The 15,730-nt window shown below is 39.3% G+C and overlaps 1 protein-coding gene across 5 annotated transcripts in view; it reads right to left on the bottom strand.

The window, feature by feature from the left end:
• LOC121511283 (WD repeat containing planar cell polarity effector) overlaps positions 1-15,730 on the bottom strand; it is a 127,707-nt gene that overhangs the window by 48,321 nt on the left and 63,656 nt on the right. For all 5 annotated transcript variants that reach the window (XM_041789891.1, XM_041789888.1, XM_041789889.1 and 2 more), the window contains 2 exons: positions 9,351-9,487; positions 6,194-6,385 (listed from right to left, as the gene is read on the bottom strand). In XM_041789891.1, the coding sequence (XP_041645825.1) occupies positions 6,194-6,385; positions 9,351-9,487 (329 nt within the window). The remainder of the gene's footprint in view (positions 1-6,193; positions 6,386-9,350; positions 9,488-15,730) is intronic.

A 15,730-nucleotide genomic window follows, 5' to 3' on the forward strand; every position in this document is an offset into this window, starting at 1 on the left:
GATGTTGGGAAGTTTTAGGTGTGCGAATTAGGGTTAGTGTTGAAGTACTGATGTGAGAAAATGCACAGGCACAGCAGGATTACCAATCTGAAAATTCCTCATACCTTAACTGACGTAATTGGTACCACTGAACATAATTGTTGCACATAGTGAACATTATTCACCAGACCTGAAACTGTAGCAGCAGCGTTTCATGTGTGATTTTTACAAAGCGGTGAAGCTTGGGGGTAATTCTGCCCTTTGGATTCCATACTCGTTCCTTTCATGGTCCAAATTATGACTGCTCTGCTCTACATGCTTAAATTCTGCACATTAACACTGTAGCGTTTTATATTTTAAAACCTAAATTAGCCTTTTCACACAGTTCATTTTGCTTCTAATAAACTGGAAATCACTGCATTCTAGCAGTAGATGAAGTATACATTTTGCTTCTATGTAAATTTACTTTCTTTTTATGTGATTCACTTTCTACTGGGTTGTCTTTCTTTGAAAGTCTGTTCCACTTTTTTGCATGAAAGAATTGCTATGCAGCTCAGCGCTGAAGTCAATAATAATTAAAAGACAACAGATCAAACAACTGCAGAGAAACTGTTTGGAGACAGATAACAGGATAGTCACACGCTTTAAAATAAACAACAAAAAAGGACTTTTTCAAAAATACAAATGCATTCAAATAAGGAAGGAAAAAAACATCTGGCATTTGCTTTCCATTAAGATTATTTAATTCCAGGTAATGGTTTGTGAGTGTTTGTGTGTTTGTTTGGGGGGAAGGGGGGAGGAAGCATGAAGGAAGGATAATTAAAAATATTAACTGGCTGTATAAAAACCAACTATGTACATGTTTTCCTCTTCTCCCCCCCTGCATGCTGTGGCTCCACTTATCAGTGGGGGGGTGGGGGGTGTATGAATTAAGACTGCATAGGGAAAGAAATCAGACTTTTTAAATGCCGAGAGACTGGCTAGAAAATTGGCTTAGTGCTGCAGATAGCGAACTGAACAAAAGGAACATATATATGAGCTTGAAGTGATTGAAGTAGCTGGCGTCTCCTGATGTGTGCCCGGCGTTTGATTCCCGCCACGGCTCTTACATAAACTGCTCGCTTAATTTCACACCATGCATCTGAAAAATGACAACAAACGCTTTCATTAGAGCGCGATGCCGCAGCCCCACGAAGAGACTTTAATGTTCTTGAAGCGTGGAGGAAGGAAGGAGGAGAAGGAGGAGAGGGAGGACGTTGAGGGGGGTGAAGGAGACGAATGAGAATAAACTAGGTGAAGGAGTGTGATAAATGTGGAAAGCATTCCAAAAACAAGAAGCGGAATAAGCAGAGAACAACATCTGCTTTGCTTATTTCAATATTCAAGTGCCCCCCCTCCTCCATCCCTCTCTCATTCTCTCCTGCATGAATCTGTTTTCCTAGCATGTGATTGGTAATGCTCATCTTTCCTCCTTCTCGCAGTCTCTCCCCTCTCTCTCTGGTGTGGTGAATTTTGCATATGTTTACTGAGGTATGCGGTACGAGGAGTTGAGTTAAGCCCGGTTCGGTAATTTGGGATCTTTCATCTGTTTTGGGCACGAGGCCAATCCAAGGTTAACACCAAATCAGGTCGCAGTTAGGGCTTTGCCAGAGGCCATGAAGACGTGTGCGTGTGAGCGTGTGTGGATGTGTAGGCGTGCTTCACTCAGTGGCACAGCTTAGCGTTCCTGCTTTTTTCATATGGTGATGCATGGAGGTGCAACACAGAGGTGCCACCCTTGAGGTGACTAACGCACCATCCCCAATCCCATCCACCACAACACAAGTCTCCAATGAAAACAGGAGCTTTGTTGCCTTTCTCCCCAAGTGTCCTCAGTCTGAGCGGGAGTATGTGTCAGAGAGTGCCTGAGTGTGTGAGAAAAAATGCATAGCAGTAGATTAACCATGGGTTATGTGAACTAAGTTTAAGGTAACACACAGCATTATAAAGTATTCAAAACCCAGATAAGTTCCACATTTTGCTTTCATCATTTACTTTTGTTTTTGCTGCTGTATTCCTTCACATATTATCAGTTAGATTTAAATTAAGCATGTTAGTTCAGGCAGGCCATGGAGTCAAGCGCTGCCATATACTTGAGATGTGCTGATATAATGCAAGCCCTCATCTGCTGATGGCCAGCTGATTTGCTCTAAGCATGGATTGGCTAATTGCACTAATGCTGCTATATTTAAACTTCTCTAGCCTGGCTGTACTTTGCTGCTCTCTCTGCAAGCTGCTTTTCACAACGCTACTCCACCCCAGCTCCTCCTATATCTGACTTAATCAATGTAAATCAGTTATCACTGATGACTACTCTGGTCTGGGTTAATTACTGCTTCTCCCCCTGGCTCAGGCTTTCCTTGTAGACACAGGAAGAGCAGGAGTGTGTGCTGTTCCTGCTTGATGCTTTAGACACAAACTTATAAAAGGGCAGGGTGATCCCAGAACAGCCACACCGCCAATTATAAATAACAGCAATCAAAGCAAAATGAATAGCTGCTAATGAAGAGAAACATTTATAACTGCAATCATGTGTGTTTCTAGACAAAGTAGTCCTGACTGAACCAAGTTTTTCTCTTTGTGGTACCATGGCAGCAATTTTCTTGATCCTTGAAGATATCAAGGTGGGCTAGGGTGGCATTGGTAACTAGCAATGTTATTCTTTCAGTGTCTTGTGATTTGAATCCTCCAAATCTAAGGCCACAATTAATTCCCAATTCAAATCATTTTATAATTCAGGTGATTATTTCAGCATCTCCTCTAGTTTGCTCTGCACAAAGGAGTAAAATTAGTATTTGACATTAAAATGCTTAATAAAATGTGTTCACGATAATGCTTTTTTTGCCTAGTTGTAGTGTTTTTATCAGCTGGTTACAATAATGTAAACAAACAAAGGAATACCTAAAGCCAACAAACTAAAAATTATTTGAGCTTAAACTGCAAAATAATTTAATATGAATTAAATGTATGGGCTCATGCAAGTAAAGAATTAATCAGAAATTTGTCTGTAAAAATGCTGTAGAAGAGCAGGTGTGATGTTCTACCAGTGACTGTGATAAATGCTGACTTCTCAGTGTGAGGATGTGTCAGTAGATGTCGCAGTTACAGAATTGTTAAAATTTAAAATTTTCTGTTATGTTTAAAATATGCTCAGAAGATATGAATGTAATGAGAGCTAAACAAAGGGGCTATTTAAGTTTTCAACACAACCACAGATGCATTTGACATGTAGTCACCAGTTAACATGGTCACTCATTAAACTGCAATGATGGTCTTGGTGTGAAACAGACAATAAGTCCTGTTATCTTTATTTTTGTTGGCTGATGCACATATTTTTACTCCGGGTTAATGTGTGTGAACTTGGGCACATGAACTGTTGCTGAAGTCTGTACACATAGCATTAGTATTGGGGGTAATGTGTTAAAAAGCAACCTGTTAGAGCATTTTTTATTCTAATGAGTTATGTAACACATTTTGCAATTCAAGTAATCCATCATTGGCCATCTTTTCCATAAAAGTAATCCATTACTGAAAGACAAATCTTCAACATCTTCAACAACTTCTGTGGCCTCAAAAAAGAGAGAAATTAAAACAATTAAGCTTATGGAAGTATTAGCACTGTTGTCCTTCTTTCTTTTCTCTATGTAGGTTGGTACATAGCACACAAGTGTGTCAGTACATGGGCTTTGCTAGCTTATTGCGACAGTGAGCTGGCAGAGAGGACAGTATTACCCTACAAAATTATCCCCAATATGTTGAATTTTTGGATGAAAGGGACAAGAACAACATTATGCAAGGTTATTACCTCCAGGGTTTGTGTAATTCAGTATGCCTCTGCCCAGTTTGTTGTTAAATGGTGAGGCAATTAAAGAGCTGTAAAGGTTTTACATCTGTTACAAGCGTTAACAGACTAGAGAGTTATTGCCTCCACCAAGGAGGTTATGTGATAGGGTTGGTTTGTTAGTTTGTTAGTTATTTATTTATTTTTTTTTTAGCAACATAACTTAAAAAGTTGTGGACGGGTTTTGATGAAATTTTCAGGAAATGTCAGAAATGGCATAAGGAGGAACTAATTAGATTTTGGGAGTGATCCAGATCACCGTCTAGGTCCAGGATTTTTTAAAGGATTCTGTATTATTGGGACATAGGACTAATGGCGGAGGTCTGCGCTCTCTGAGTGTTTTTCTAGTTGATTATGGGCTGTAAATTATACTGTACACATTCAAAGGCAGAAATGCTGTCCTAAATATCAAGAGGTTAAAGGGTTATATTATTTGGTAAAGCAGAAGAACTCAAAGACGTCAGTTTCAATATTAGGTTATGCTGTAATCTAACGAGTTAGTTTCAAAAGCAATGCTACCCAACACTGCTTAGCAGTAGTGGGTTTGCTGTGCTCAAACTGTCTTTCGTTGAAAATGCATGCAGGATGTTGATTATGTTTAAATATTTATTAAAAACGAGCAACCGTAAATTGTTGATTAAATCATTTTAGACTTAAGTTTATGCTAATATGTAATTTTGTATGGAATCATATTCACATTACTACTGAACAGTATTGAAATTTAAACTGGGAATCAAATTAAGTCATTCACTAAAGTCCTTGTCACACATGCACAACTGAAATTTCAGGTCAAGTTGGCCTTGAAATATCAATGCACATTGATCTTTCACACATGCACCTCACAGCAAGAGACTTTCTGTGTTTGACAGGAGGAGAGGAGATTTCGGGACATGAGAAGAGAATCTCAACTGGTCTAGCATCAGGATCCACCATCACTTCCTTAATGACAAATCAACCAAACTTTTCAAACATTTTCAATCCTCACCAAATGTTTTTAATGATAAGTTAGGCTGTTTGGAATTTAAATGGAGCAAAGAGGGGGAGACATATCCTTTAAAATAAAAGTACATCACAGACTTTTTGCCACATTTTTTTTTCAGGGACACATCAGTGGCCCCTTTGCTGTATATAAATCTTTTATTTAAAGGAAATTAACCATATAAAATGAGTGCCTTTAATAAACGGTAATCATATCTTAAATAGCCATTTTTCTTTTTCTGGGGTCTTCAACTCATTTTCGGATTTCAAATATCACACACCATGCAGAGCTCTGACATACACACGCACACAAAGGAGGACTTGTTTCTTCATAAACTTTACAATATAAACTTGTTATTGTGTTTGTTATTACAACATTCAAAGTTGTGTTTGGTCGACCAGCCCAACTTAGGATTAAACAAAGGCTCGCTGATTGAGCTGCTAAACTCTCACACACAATGCAGCACTCAAATCAAACAATTGGCACATCTGTGCCGTTAACGGACTGTATATTAACAAGTACCGGGATGAAGTGCAACTGGTGCTGAGAATTCACTCACTCAAGATCAGTCCAGCTTAAATGAGCGGTTGCTTTGAGCATCAGGCAGGCGTTCCTGTCACAGCAGCATCACCTGTAGCCTTAATGGACATGCAGGAGATGCACACTATGTGCAAAGTGTTCAGTTCTCTGACTGCCGATGGTGGTACTGGACAGAACTTTAACGGAGATTAGTCCTAAAAATCCTGCCGTTTTGGTCAAACAACATAGATGTGGCAGCATGAAGTGCTTCAGGTCCTGCGACTAACACCTTATGTCCTTTGACGTGACTATTGAGCAGGTGTGAATTCACCTCAACTATTTTTTCCGTCTGCTTGTTAGGACCTTTTTAGATGCAACAACTTTGGGGTCTCATTTAGAGAAGCCATTCATTGGGGGGTTTCCAGGAGACTTGCATAAACTCCAGATTCTTTTTTTGTTTTGTTTTTTTGACAAAAAAAAAAAAAAGAAAAGAAAAAAAGTATAAACTGTGAAATGACAGGCTGATTTGCGGTTTATATGGCTGTATACATGCAACAGCACTATGCTGTTTTTGCGAATAGAATGAAAATTATGGAGACTTTCAAACTGAAGACTTCTTTCTACCAATCACCATTATGACTCTCAAAGTTCCTGTTTTTCTAGATGAGTATCTACTCTAAAGAGGCTAAATAAGTCTCTCTACTTGAGCTTCGCAGACCTACAATTGCACCTTGTTCTTGCAGAGCAGATGCAGGAAAAGGGCTGGGAGTTGCTCTCAATGTTCTGTCTAAAAAGTTCCTCCTGTGCTTGCTAGTCTTATGTGTGTTTGTGTGTACCTTGAGGCCTTCTGTGAGTGAGCAGCTGAACAGGACCAGGTTGTTCCTGAGTGCATTTGTGGGAGTCCAGGGCCACGGCTCCTCACTGGGATAATCCAGGCTCCACCAACAGAGCGCCACATCCTGGAGACAGTTGAGACCGACATGTCTTTGGAGCCTACGACTCTGCCCGCTCATGTCAACACACAACACCTGGACAATAAGGCACACAGATGATAGTACAAATCATACAAAGGAGAAGTTTTGAGTGATTTGGATTCACCTGCCTCACCTGCCTGAACACCTGAGGGCTGTGAATCTTACACATCTACAGCCAACAGCATCCCTCTCTCATCCTTCTCTATTCCTGTTTTTGTTGATGTCTAAGGTTTTTTTTATCTTCCATTATTAATGTGTGTGTGTTTTGGTCTATCGGGCTTGTTGTTTTAGTGATGTGCATATTTTTGGGGAAGGTCCGCCACGCTCTACGGGCCACAACAAAGAGACGCACAGTAATGAGCTCTCGTGGTGCTTGAAGGGTACACACAATCCCAAAGAAACACGCACACACATATAGATGAATGAATGCATGTATGCACACAAATACACATGCACATACATGCAGAGGCACTGGTGAAACAAATGTACCTAAATATACTATAGTTGTGCACAAACAAAACTGTCATCAGAAGGCCGTTGATATAAGGTGACAGTGTAGGTGATACTCTTTAGTCTTATCACAGATTATCCCTTCTTTACAAGCACACACAAACATGCACATGCACAGTACCATGATCATAGGAGGCCTCATATACTCTAAACCTCAGTCACACTTGCAATAAACCAGTGAGCAAAGACTACAAAACTAACACATCTACAAAATTTGTAAATGTTAATATACATTATTCCTTTATAAAAATTCATAAAAGAAACCAGAAAAAAATATATTCACTCCAGTTTCGACCACCTAACAACAAAACAAAAAAACCCCAAAACAAATGTAGTACAGAGACATGTAGAAATTAATAAATCGACCAGCTGTGTGGTATGAGTAGAGCAGATTTAAGGTTCAGTGGTCCATGTCTGCCCTTCTTGCCCCCTCGAGGTGGGGGGGGGTTATTTGCTTTGGACACAAAATATACAGCAAGCCAAATTAAAATGATGGAAGTACATCTGATGATAAAGGGAACAAAGAGTTTTCCCCAACAGCTGACTGGGAGATCACTGACAGATTAGAAATGGAAAAAGAATAAAAGAAAAAAAAAAAAATCTGAAAATCACTGGAGTTAATAACACACTTTATATCTACCCCCACATGCCCCCTCCGTCTCTCCATCCCTATCCGTCTCTTCTTCTTCAAGTCCTTTTTTTTCTGCTGGCGTTTGCTGGTCAGCAATAATCAAAAACCACTTTCTGTGGGCCGGATTAGTTTAGCCCCCCCTCCTCCTCATCGTCCCCCGCTCTCCTCCTCCAGCTTAGCCCACTGGACCAGGGCGATGTGTATGTGGTTGTGCACATGTGTGTGTTGGTAGTGGGGGATGGGTAGTTGGGTTTGCGTGTGCACACTTGTGTATATTGCAGGTTGCATGCACATGCATTGACAGAGGTCTGTACAATTTCGGGTGGCTGTTTGGGGGGGGGGGCTTGGTGGTGGTGGGGGTGGTGTCTTATCAGGGCTATGCTTCTGGAGACGGACACACAGAAGGAACGATTGCTTTTATACACAGACATCATGCACACGCACAAACACCCACACACAACTTAACAAAAGGGCCTGGCGGTAATGTGATAATGCCAGGGTTAGCAGTTAGCCTGCTAGTGACGGAGGATACAGAGTTGTTTTGTTTTGGGGTAGGGAAGATTGAGACAGCACATAATGGAACCTGTTACTAACACCTTAAGAAACTTCCCTAGTTAAAAAAGCCTCAAAACACCTTACTCAGAGATTAATAAACATAAACTGGAATGTAGTAGAGAGTTCAAGGCCATACTGGTACATGTGGGGTCTTACTCAGACTCTGCACCTATGCAGATGTACATAAAGATAAAACTGCATTATTATTATTATAAATTAACAAGTTTTTAAAAAAACATCATCCATACAGCATGTGCTGTTAAAGTCATGTAATTCCAATCGAAATGGTTTTATGAGTCAGGCTGTAAAAATGTTATTTTTGCTGTGATTTTCAAATTTCCTTTTTTAATATGGGTTGTGAATGTGACATCCAGTGCTTCTGCAGACAGCCTCAAGTGGACACTGGAGGAAATGCAAATTTTTTGCACTTCCACATGGGCAACACTGTAGGTTGCCTTTTGGATACCAAGTGTGTTTTATTACCTCCGCCAAGGAGGTTATGTGATCGGGTGGGTTTGTTCGTTTGTTTGTTTATTTGTTAGCAACATAACTCAAAAAGTCATGGACAGATTTTGATGAAATTTTAAGGAAATGTCAGAAATGGCATAAGTAAGAACTGATTAGATTTTGGGAGTGATCCGGATCACCTTCTGGATCCAGGAATTTTTTTTTTAATGATTCTGTACTAATGGGAGGTAGGGCTAATGGCAGAGGTCTGCGCTGTTACCACTTTACACCAGGAGATGGCGGACATGAGTAACTTATTCAAAGTTTTTGAGTTTATAGAGTTTGAAAGACATACACCCAGTCGAGGAGACGAGTCGGAGCATAACAAAGAGAAAGACAGCGAATTGTAGCAAGAATACTCACAATGCTGGGAGGAATAGAGGAATATTCACCCTCTGCCATGACTTCCACATGTAGCAAAGCCAATGCTTTGCCTCATCGTGTCTCCACCCCACCAGGGAGGGAGTAATTGGTGAATTAGATTTTGGGATTGATCCAGATCACCGTCTGGATCCAGGAATGTTTTTTAAAGGTTTTGTTTTCACATTTTACTTGATCCACATTAGCAGAGATGTTTGACTTAACGGTAACAAACAACAAAAAACCTTTTGAAATGGCAGGTCTTTAGATGGATGAACAAGGATTTGGACAGTGATATGGACAGACATTTACCTTTTATTTCCTTCTTACTCTTAATCCTTTCCCTTTGACTCTCACTTTTTGCTTTTCATTCTCTGTCTCTCTCTCATACAAACACCAACACAAAAAGCAGACACACATTACTGCTGTACCCTGCATCCATAGCGTCTACTGTACCTTGATTTCAGAGAGTGACATTTTCTCTGTTCGCCTGCCCGTCTCTGGTGTGTCCTGGTTCTTTTGGTTGAGGTACACTGCAGCCACTTGGCTCTGCTCCAGGAAGGACAGCAGAATCAGCCTGTCGCTCAGCACCGCTGGGGATGACATCATTGCACTTTTCAGTCAATGTCATGACTTCAAACACAAAACAACAGCATATTGTTAGGAGTCCATTGACTCACAGCAGCAAACTGTAATCTACACACACCAACAAAGACACAGTTAGGATTTAATCTATCACAATCTTTTTGTTGCAAATATTACACCTTCAGTAAGTATTTAAGGACAGATACTTGGTGGGATTAAAAAAATCACCAAATATCCCAATGTTTATTATGCTCTTCAACTAGTGTCATCACAAGGAGATCAGAAATTCCCTCATCAATCTTCTCATATTTATATGTTGATAAAATTGTCACATTTGACTTTAACTTCTAAGCACTATATTGAATTTTTGCCGCTATTTTATGAGACAATATTTACAGTTTTATTTTAGCCAGTACTAATAAAATATTGATTTTACACCTACAACTTAAGTCCTTAAAAAATACTTTACTGCTTAAGAAGGAAAACCGAAAAAAAATTCCTTACAACATACTTTGAAGTTAAAGGGATGAAGATGAAAAGAAGACTTAAGTTAACATAGGTCTGTTGTTTGTGCCTAAAACTCCACAAACTTATTTATAAATACAGCTGGTAGTTACAGCTGATATGGGCTGATATCTTTTGCCTGTATATGGGTGGTAAACATCAGCAGAAATTTTTCATCCTCTGAAATCTTTTCTTTTTTTTTTTTAAGATTATTTTTGGGGCATCGTCCCTTACTTCACACAAGACAGCTGAAGAGAGACAGGAAACAATGTGAGGGATTGGGGGGAAGGCATGCTCCAAACAGCACTGAGATCAGGAATCGATCCTGCGACCAGTGTGTTGAGGACTATAGTCTCCGTATATGGGCGCCTGCTCCAGCCAAGCCAAACCTGTGCTCGACTTCCTCAGAACTCTTAAGGACTGAATTTCATATCTTGGGTCATCCAGGGTTAGTAAATGAGGCTGCTTTTATTCAAGATGCCATAATTCAGAGTTTGATTTATATACATTTATTTTTGCTGTTTTTTAATTATAAAATTGAAGATTTTATAGAGGACAAAAATTTGGTCAGATGCTATCTTTGGCTGAATGGATAAAAAAAATTACAATTGACAAATATGTACGAAAACAATAAATCTAGTCGAGGCAAATGCTCTGCTCTGTCTCCTTCCATCTCTGTCTGTATCTCTTTCCTCCCCTTGTTCTCCTCACTCACTCTCTCTCTCTCTGCCTGTTGGTGTACTGCAGGCTCTAAGGCCTTTTTGTGGTAGAAGAACACACTTGATCCTGTTCAACTCTTCAGGAGGTGTATGGAAACGCTGATTAGCAATTAAGCCCCCCTCTCCTTCAAATTAATCTGTTTATGAAACCAATTAAACTGAAAGGGGGTAGGGTGGGGGGGTGCTACACATGTCTCTCAGATATCTTGCTTTGAGTTGAACGAGTAAGGCTTCACCCCGAGATTTACAAATCTAACTGCCAATTAACCGTGGCATGTGTGTATTTATAAACGTGAGGGTAAATCACCCTGTTGTGTGGAAATTTTAAATTAATATGCAAATATTCACGAGGGAAGTGAAACATGCCTTGAAAAGAGAAAAACAGAAAAACTAGCATCTCAAATCAGGTCAATCGAGTCAGTCTGTCCTTATGCTGAAGTTGGATTATAAAGCATTTGTAATAAAAACTGGTTCAAGGCTTAAATGGTTATGAAATACAACCATTAATGATGCCTCAGCTTTCCCAACAACATTTAATGCAATAGTAAGCGTCTTTGTAATAGATTACAGAGAAATCAAGTTAAATGCAGTTTAGTATTGATCTCTATGGGTGTCTATAAACGGGATTAGGTCTAATCCCATTCATTCCTAAATGAAGGAGGGGATATGAATCCAGGCTGTGGCCCAATCTGGGACCAGGTGGCTGATCTAGCATTAAGGGCCAGACCTTTATGACCCACCCTGATACCACCCCCTAACTCACACATACACATTCACAAATGCACAGAGAGATATAAATATACATTTTTACATTCAAGCCTGCAAACATGCATCATGCATTTCCAGTTAAACACACCAACATGTACATTCACACCCACAAGCCTGAAACCTGTTAAAGCCCTCACATGGTCTCTTTGACATACATGCACACACACACACAGTCACACACAGTCCTCTAAATCCATTTAATGCCATCTCCTCAGCAGCATGTTGACATAAGAGGCCAATGGGCTTAACCAAAGCACATTTAAACATGGGTAAATGAAACTGGCTATGAAAAATCACTTAAGGATGCTTAATCGTGGAGCATATGCATAGCTTTGGCCCAGCCGTCGGCCAAAGAAGCCGGTAATACTTAGATGGTGTAAAATATATGTAATCTACTGCTCTGTATGATGCAATCAGAGCTTGTGGTTAAGACAGAAAGGTAAGCAGCCATTGAGGATGGAAAGTTTAAGAGAGGACAGTAAGCTGCCTGTTTTGTCACACCGTGAAACAAAAACAGACCTGGCTGCTGTCGCTTGTTGTCTGGAAGAGGAAAATTCACGCCCGGCCTCACATTCAGCTGAATCCATGCAAATCTGAAAAGGGATTTCCTTCACCATTCAAAGACTTAGAGCCTTTTCTTGTTTTAGAAAGTTGCCAAATCTTATTCTGAAAATATGAACAACTCTTTCATTCAAATGTCTAACATTGTTGGTTAGCAGAGTCCAGAAACAATGTCAGTATGACAGAAAAAAAGTCGTTGATACTTACAGAGTTGGGACAGGAGAAAATCTGGATCTGGCATTGTTGTGTTCTGTACTGGCCCCTTACCTCTGGTCAAACACAGCATAACTATACTGCTCCTTCATTCCCTTTAACAGGTCTAAGAAGTTCATTCCATAGGCAAATGAATTTATGTGTATTCACTCATTAACTGACTCTTATTGTTAGAGGTGAACATTGTACAGCACAAAAAAATATTTAAAAAGAGGAGGAAAAAAATCATACCTGCTGTTTATCCCTACTGGTTAAATGCCCCATACGCCAGATTGGACTGGCAAAAAAAATTATATTACATCTAAGCCAACACTGATATATGGCCTATTTTGACCTAAAATTCGCTAAATCACATTGAGCAGCTGTACCCACCCATAGTGCTGTATAGTCTAGCTTCCTTGTCGGTAACATCAGCACACCTTTAAAGTGAAGCACAGACTAAAATCTCTTGTTGCAAATGAAGCTTAGTTCAAGCAGGAAGACTGTTTCATTCCCATTTATCCTTTCATTTATTAATAATCCCTCTCTCACCTGTCTCCTTTTTGGAGCCAAACCCTTTCTTCCTCAATTTCTTTATATCCAATCACCTGCTGCTGTCATATTTTAAAATCTGTTCTCCTCCCCTCCACATTCAGTTTTTTTCAGTGTGACCAACGCAACCCTCCTCCACCCCAGCCACCTCCATTACATTTTATCACTGTTCAGTTCCAGCTCCTTTGTGACATCCTGCATCTCTTCATCACTACTTCTAGGGTCTATTTTATAACTAGAAATATGGAAAACTCCTGCACACAGCCTTGATTGCGCTAAGACTTTAGACATTTGGGTACCAAAACAATGCAAATGTATTTTCACAATTAAGACCGCTCCCTGTCTCCTTCTCTTCTTGGAGATTTTGATAAAAACTGATAAAATCTTTGGACTTTTTTTTAAATAAAACTTTGATACTTTTTAAAGTTTTGATCAATAAATAACAAAGATCTGTACTAAAACATTTGGTTTTGAAAAGTATAATACAGGCAAGCTTATATTCATGTGCTGAAATTTTCCATTTACATGTTGAGGTACAAGCCAAAATAATCGAAAATTGCCGATGGCTGCTACTTTAACATGAAGACTTGACAGTTCCGATCATTTATTTGTTTTCTGTGTGTTACTTGTTGTCAGGTTATCATTGGTTATGTGTTAATTCTTTCTAGTTTACCAAATTATATATTTACTAAAATATCACATAAATCAATTCTTAAAAGAATCCTTTATTGTAAAGCCAGAAATATGCCTTTTAAATATGTATGCCATTGCAGTAGTTGAAAACACACATCCATGCAGATACACTGAAACTCTTGTTGCTAGCATATCCCACAACAACCCACACACAAACAGAAACCCGCACTAACTCACACTTCAGGTACAACTTAGCTGTTATTGTTAAATCATTCAGTAATGGTGTATTGTAAATGTGTTCAAAGGTGTGATCTGACTGGGCTCTCTAATTTTGTCAGGTCAATTTAACAAGTGACAGATGTGAGAACAGCCTCCTTAGCTACACACGCATACAAACATACACAAACACGCACTGATGCACACTAACACACAAATTCCCTGGAAACCACCCTCTCACAACCATTACTCTAATAATTAGTGCCTCTGAGGCTTTGAATGGAGCGCAGTGGGAGGTGAGTGGGTGTACGTGTATGTGCCTCAGTGTGTGCTTGTGTGTGAGTTTTACTGTAAATATGAATTAACATCTCTGTTGAGTTAGCACATTTCAGCTGTGAGCATTCATATCTCTTTATAAATGCATCAGTACATTTTTTACTTGCTTTATAATTTTCAAAAATATCTCAGCACACTCTAGCTGCAGTGGTTTTGCACATTTTAACTTCTACCTCCAAGCAAAGTATGTTTACACTGTACCAACAGTCTTCAGTTTTTAAAGATTTCAACTGTGATTTCATCTTCAATCTTGATTTACTGTATTTAACCATTTATTTTTAATGTTAAGCTAAATTACTGCATATAAATATGTTTTATTTCTTTCTGTCATTTTTAGTGTTTATTTACTGTGCATTACTTTTGATGTTGCTTTACTTGCTTGTTAACTGTCTGCTGTAACACCAACATTTCCCAGTTTGAGATCAGTGTGTATCTCAAAGTGTATCTATTCACCTACAACCCCAATTCCAAAAAAGTTGGGGTGCTGTATAATATGTAAATAAAAACAGAATGTAATGATTTTGCAAATCTCATGAACCCATATTTTATTCATGACAGAACATAAACAACATATGGGATGTTTAAACTCATACTAGCCCATTTTGAGTTTGATGGCAGCAAAACATCTAAAAAGTCAGGACAGGGCCATGTTTACTATTGAGTAACATCCCCTTATCTTTTAACAACAGTCTGTAAATGTCTAGGAAGTGAGGATACCAGTTGCTGGAGTTCTGGGAGAGGAATGTTGTCCCATTGTTGTCTGATGTAGGATTCTAGCTGCTCAACAGTCCTGATTTTTGTTTTATGATGGGCCAAATGTTTTCTATTGGTGAAAGGACTGGACTGCAGGCAGGCCAGTTCAGCACCCAAACTCTTCTACTGTGGAGCCATGCTGCTGTGATAGATGTAGTATGTGGTTTGGCATTGTCTTGCAGATTTACAACTGTACTGCTTTATATAGATTCTGTATATGTTTAAATGTAAAACAGCAATACAAATTTCATCATTAAAAAAAGGATTGTCCCACTGAAATATGCAAGGCCGTCCCTGAAAGAGACGTCTGAATGAGAGCAGGTCTTGCTCTAAAACCTCTACATAATTTTTAGTATTGATAGTGCCTCTCCAGATGTGTAAGATGCCCACGCCATAGTCACTAATGATACTCCATACCATCAGAGATGCAGGTTTTCGAACTGTGCACTGATGACAGGCTGGATTGTCCTTTTCTTTAGTCCATGGGGCACAGATGGCCCGTTGTTTCCAAAAAGAATTTCAAATTTTGATTCATCTGACCACAAAACAGTTTTCCATTAAAAGTAAGCTTTTGAATAAGCTTAAAAAGGCACTGACATTTCTGGATCATTTTTACATATGGCTTATTCTTTGAATGTGCCTTTGCAGTGATTCCCAGTCCAGAATCATGCCTGATTTTGATGCAGTGCTGCCTGAGGGCCTGAGGATCATGAGCATCCAATGTTGACCTTTGGCCTCATCCCTTAAGCATAGAGATTTCTCTAGATTCTCTAATCTTTTGATGATATTATGTAATGTAGACACAGGTTTTTACACATTAGCAAACCTCTGCCCATCTTTACTTCTGTGAGACACTGCCACTCCAAAATACCTCTTAGATACCAAATAATGTTACTAACCTGTTGCCAATTAACCTAATTAGTTGCAAGATGCTCCTCCAGCTGCTTTGCATTAGTACCACTTACCTTTTCAGCCTTTTGTGTCACCATCCCTACTCTTTTAAGATGTGATGCTGTG

The sequence above is a fragment of the Cheilinus undulatus genome, linkage group 6 (genome assembly GCF_018320785.1).
Source record: "Cheilinus undulatus linkage group 6, ASM1832078v1, whole genome shotgun sequence".
In the NCBI taxonomy this organism is placed as follows: domain Eukaryota; kingdom Metazoa; phylum Chordata; class Actinopteri; order Labriformes; family Labridae; genus Cheilinus; species Cheilinus undulatus.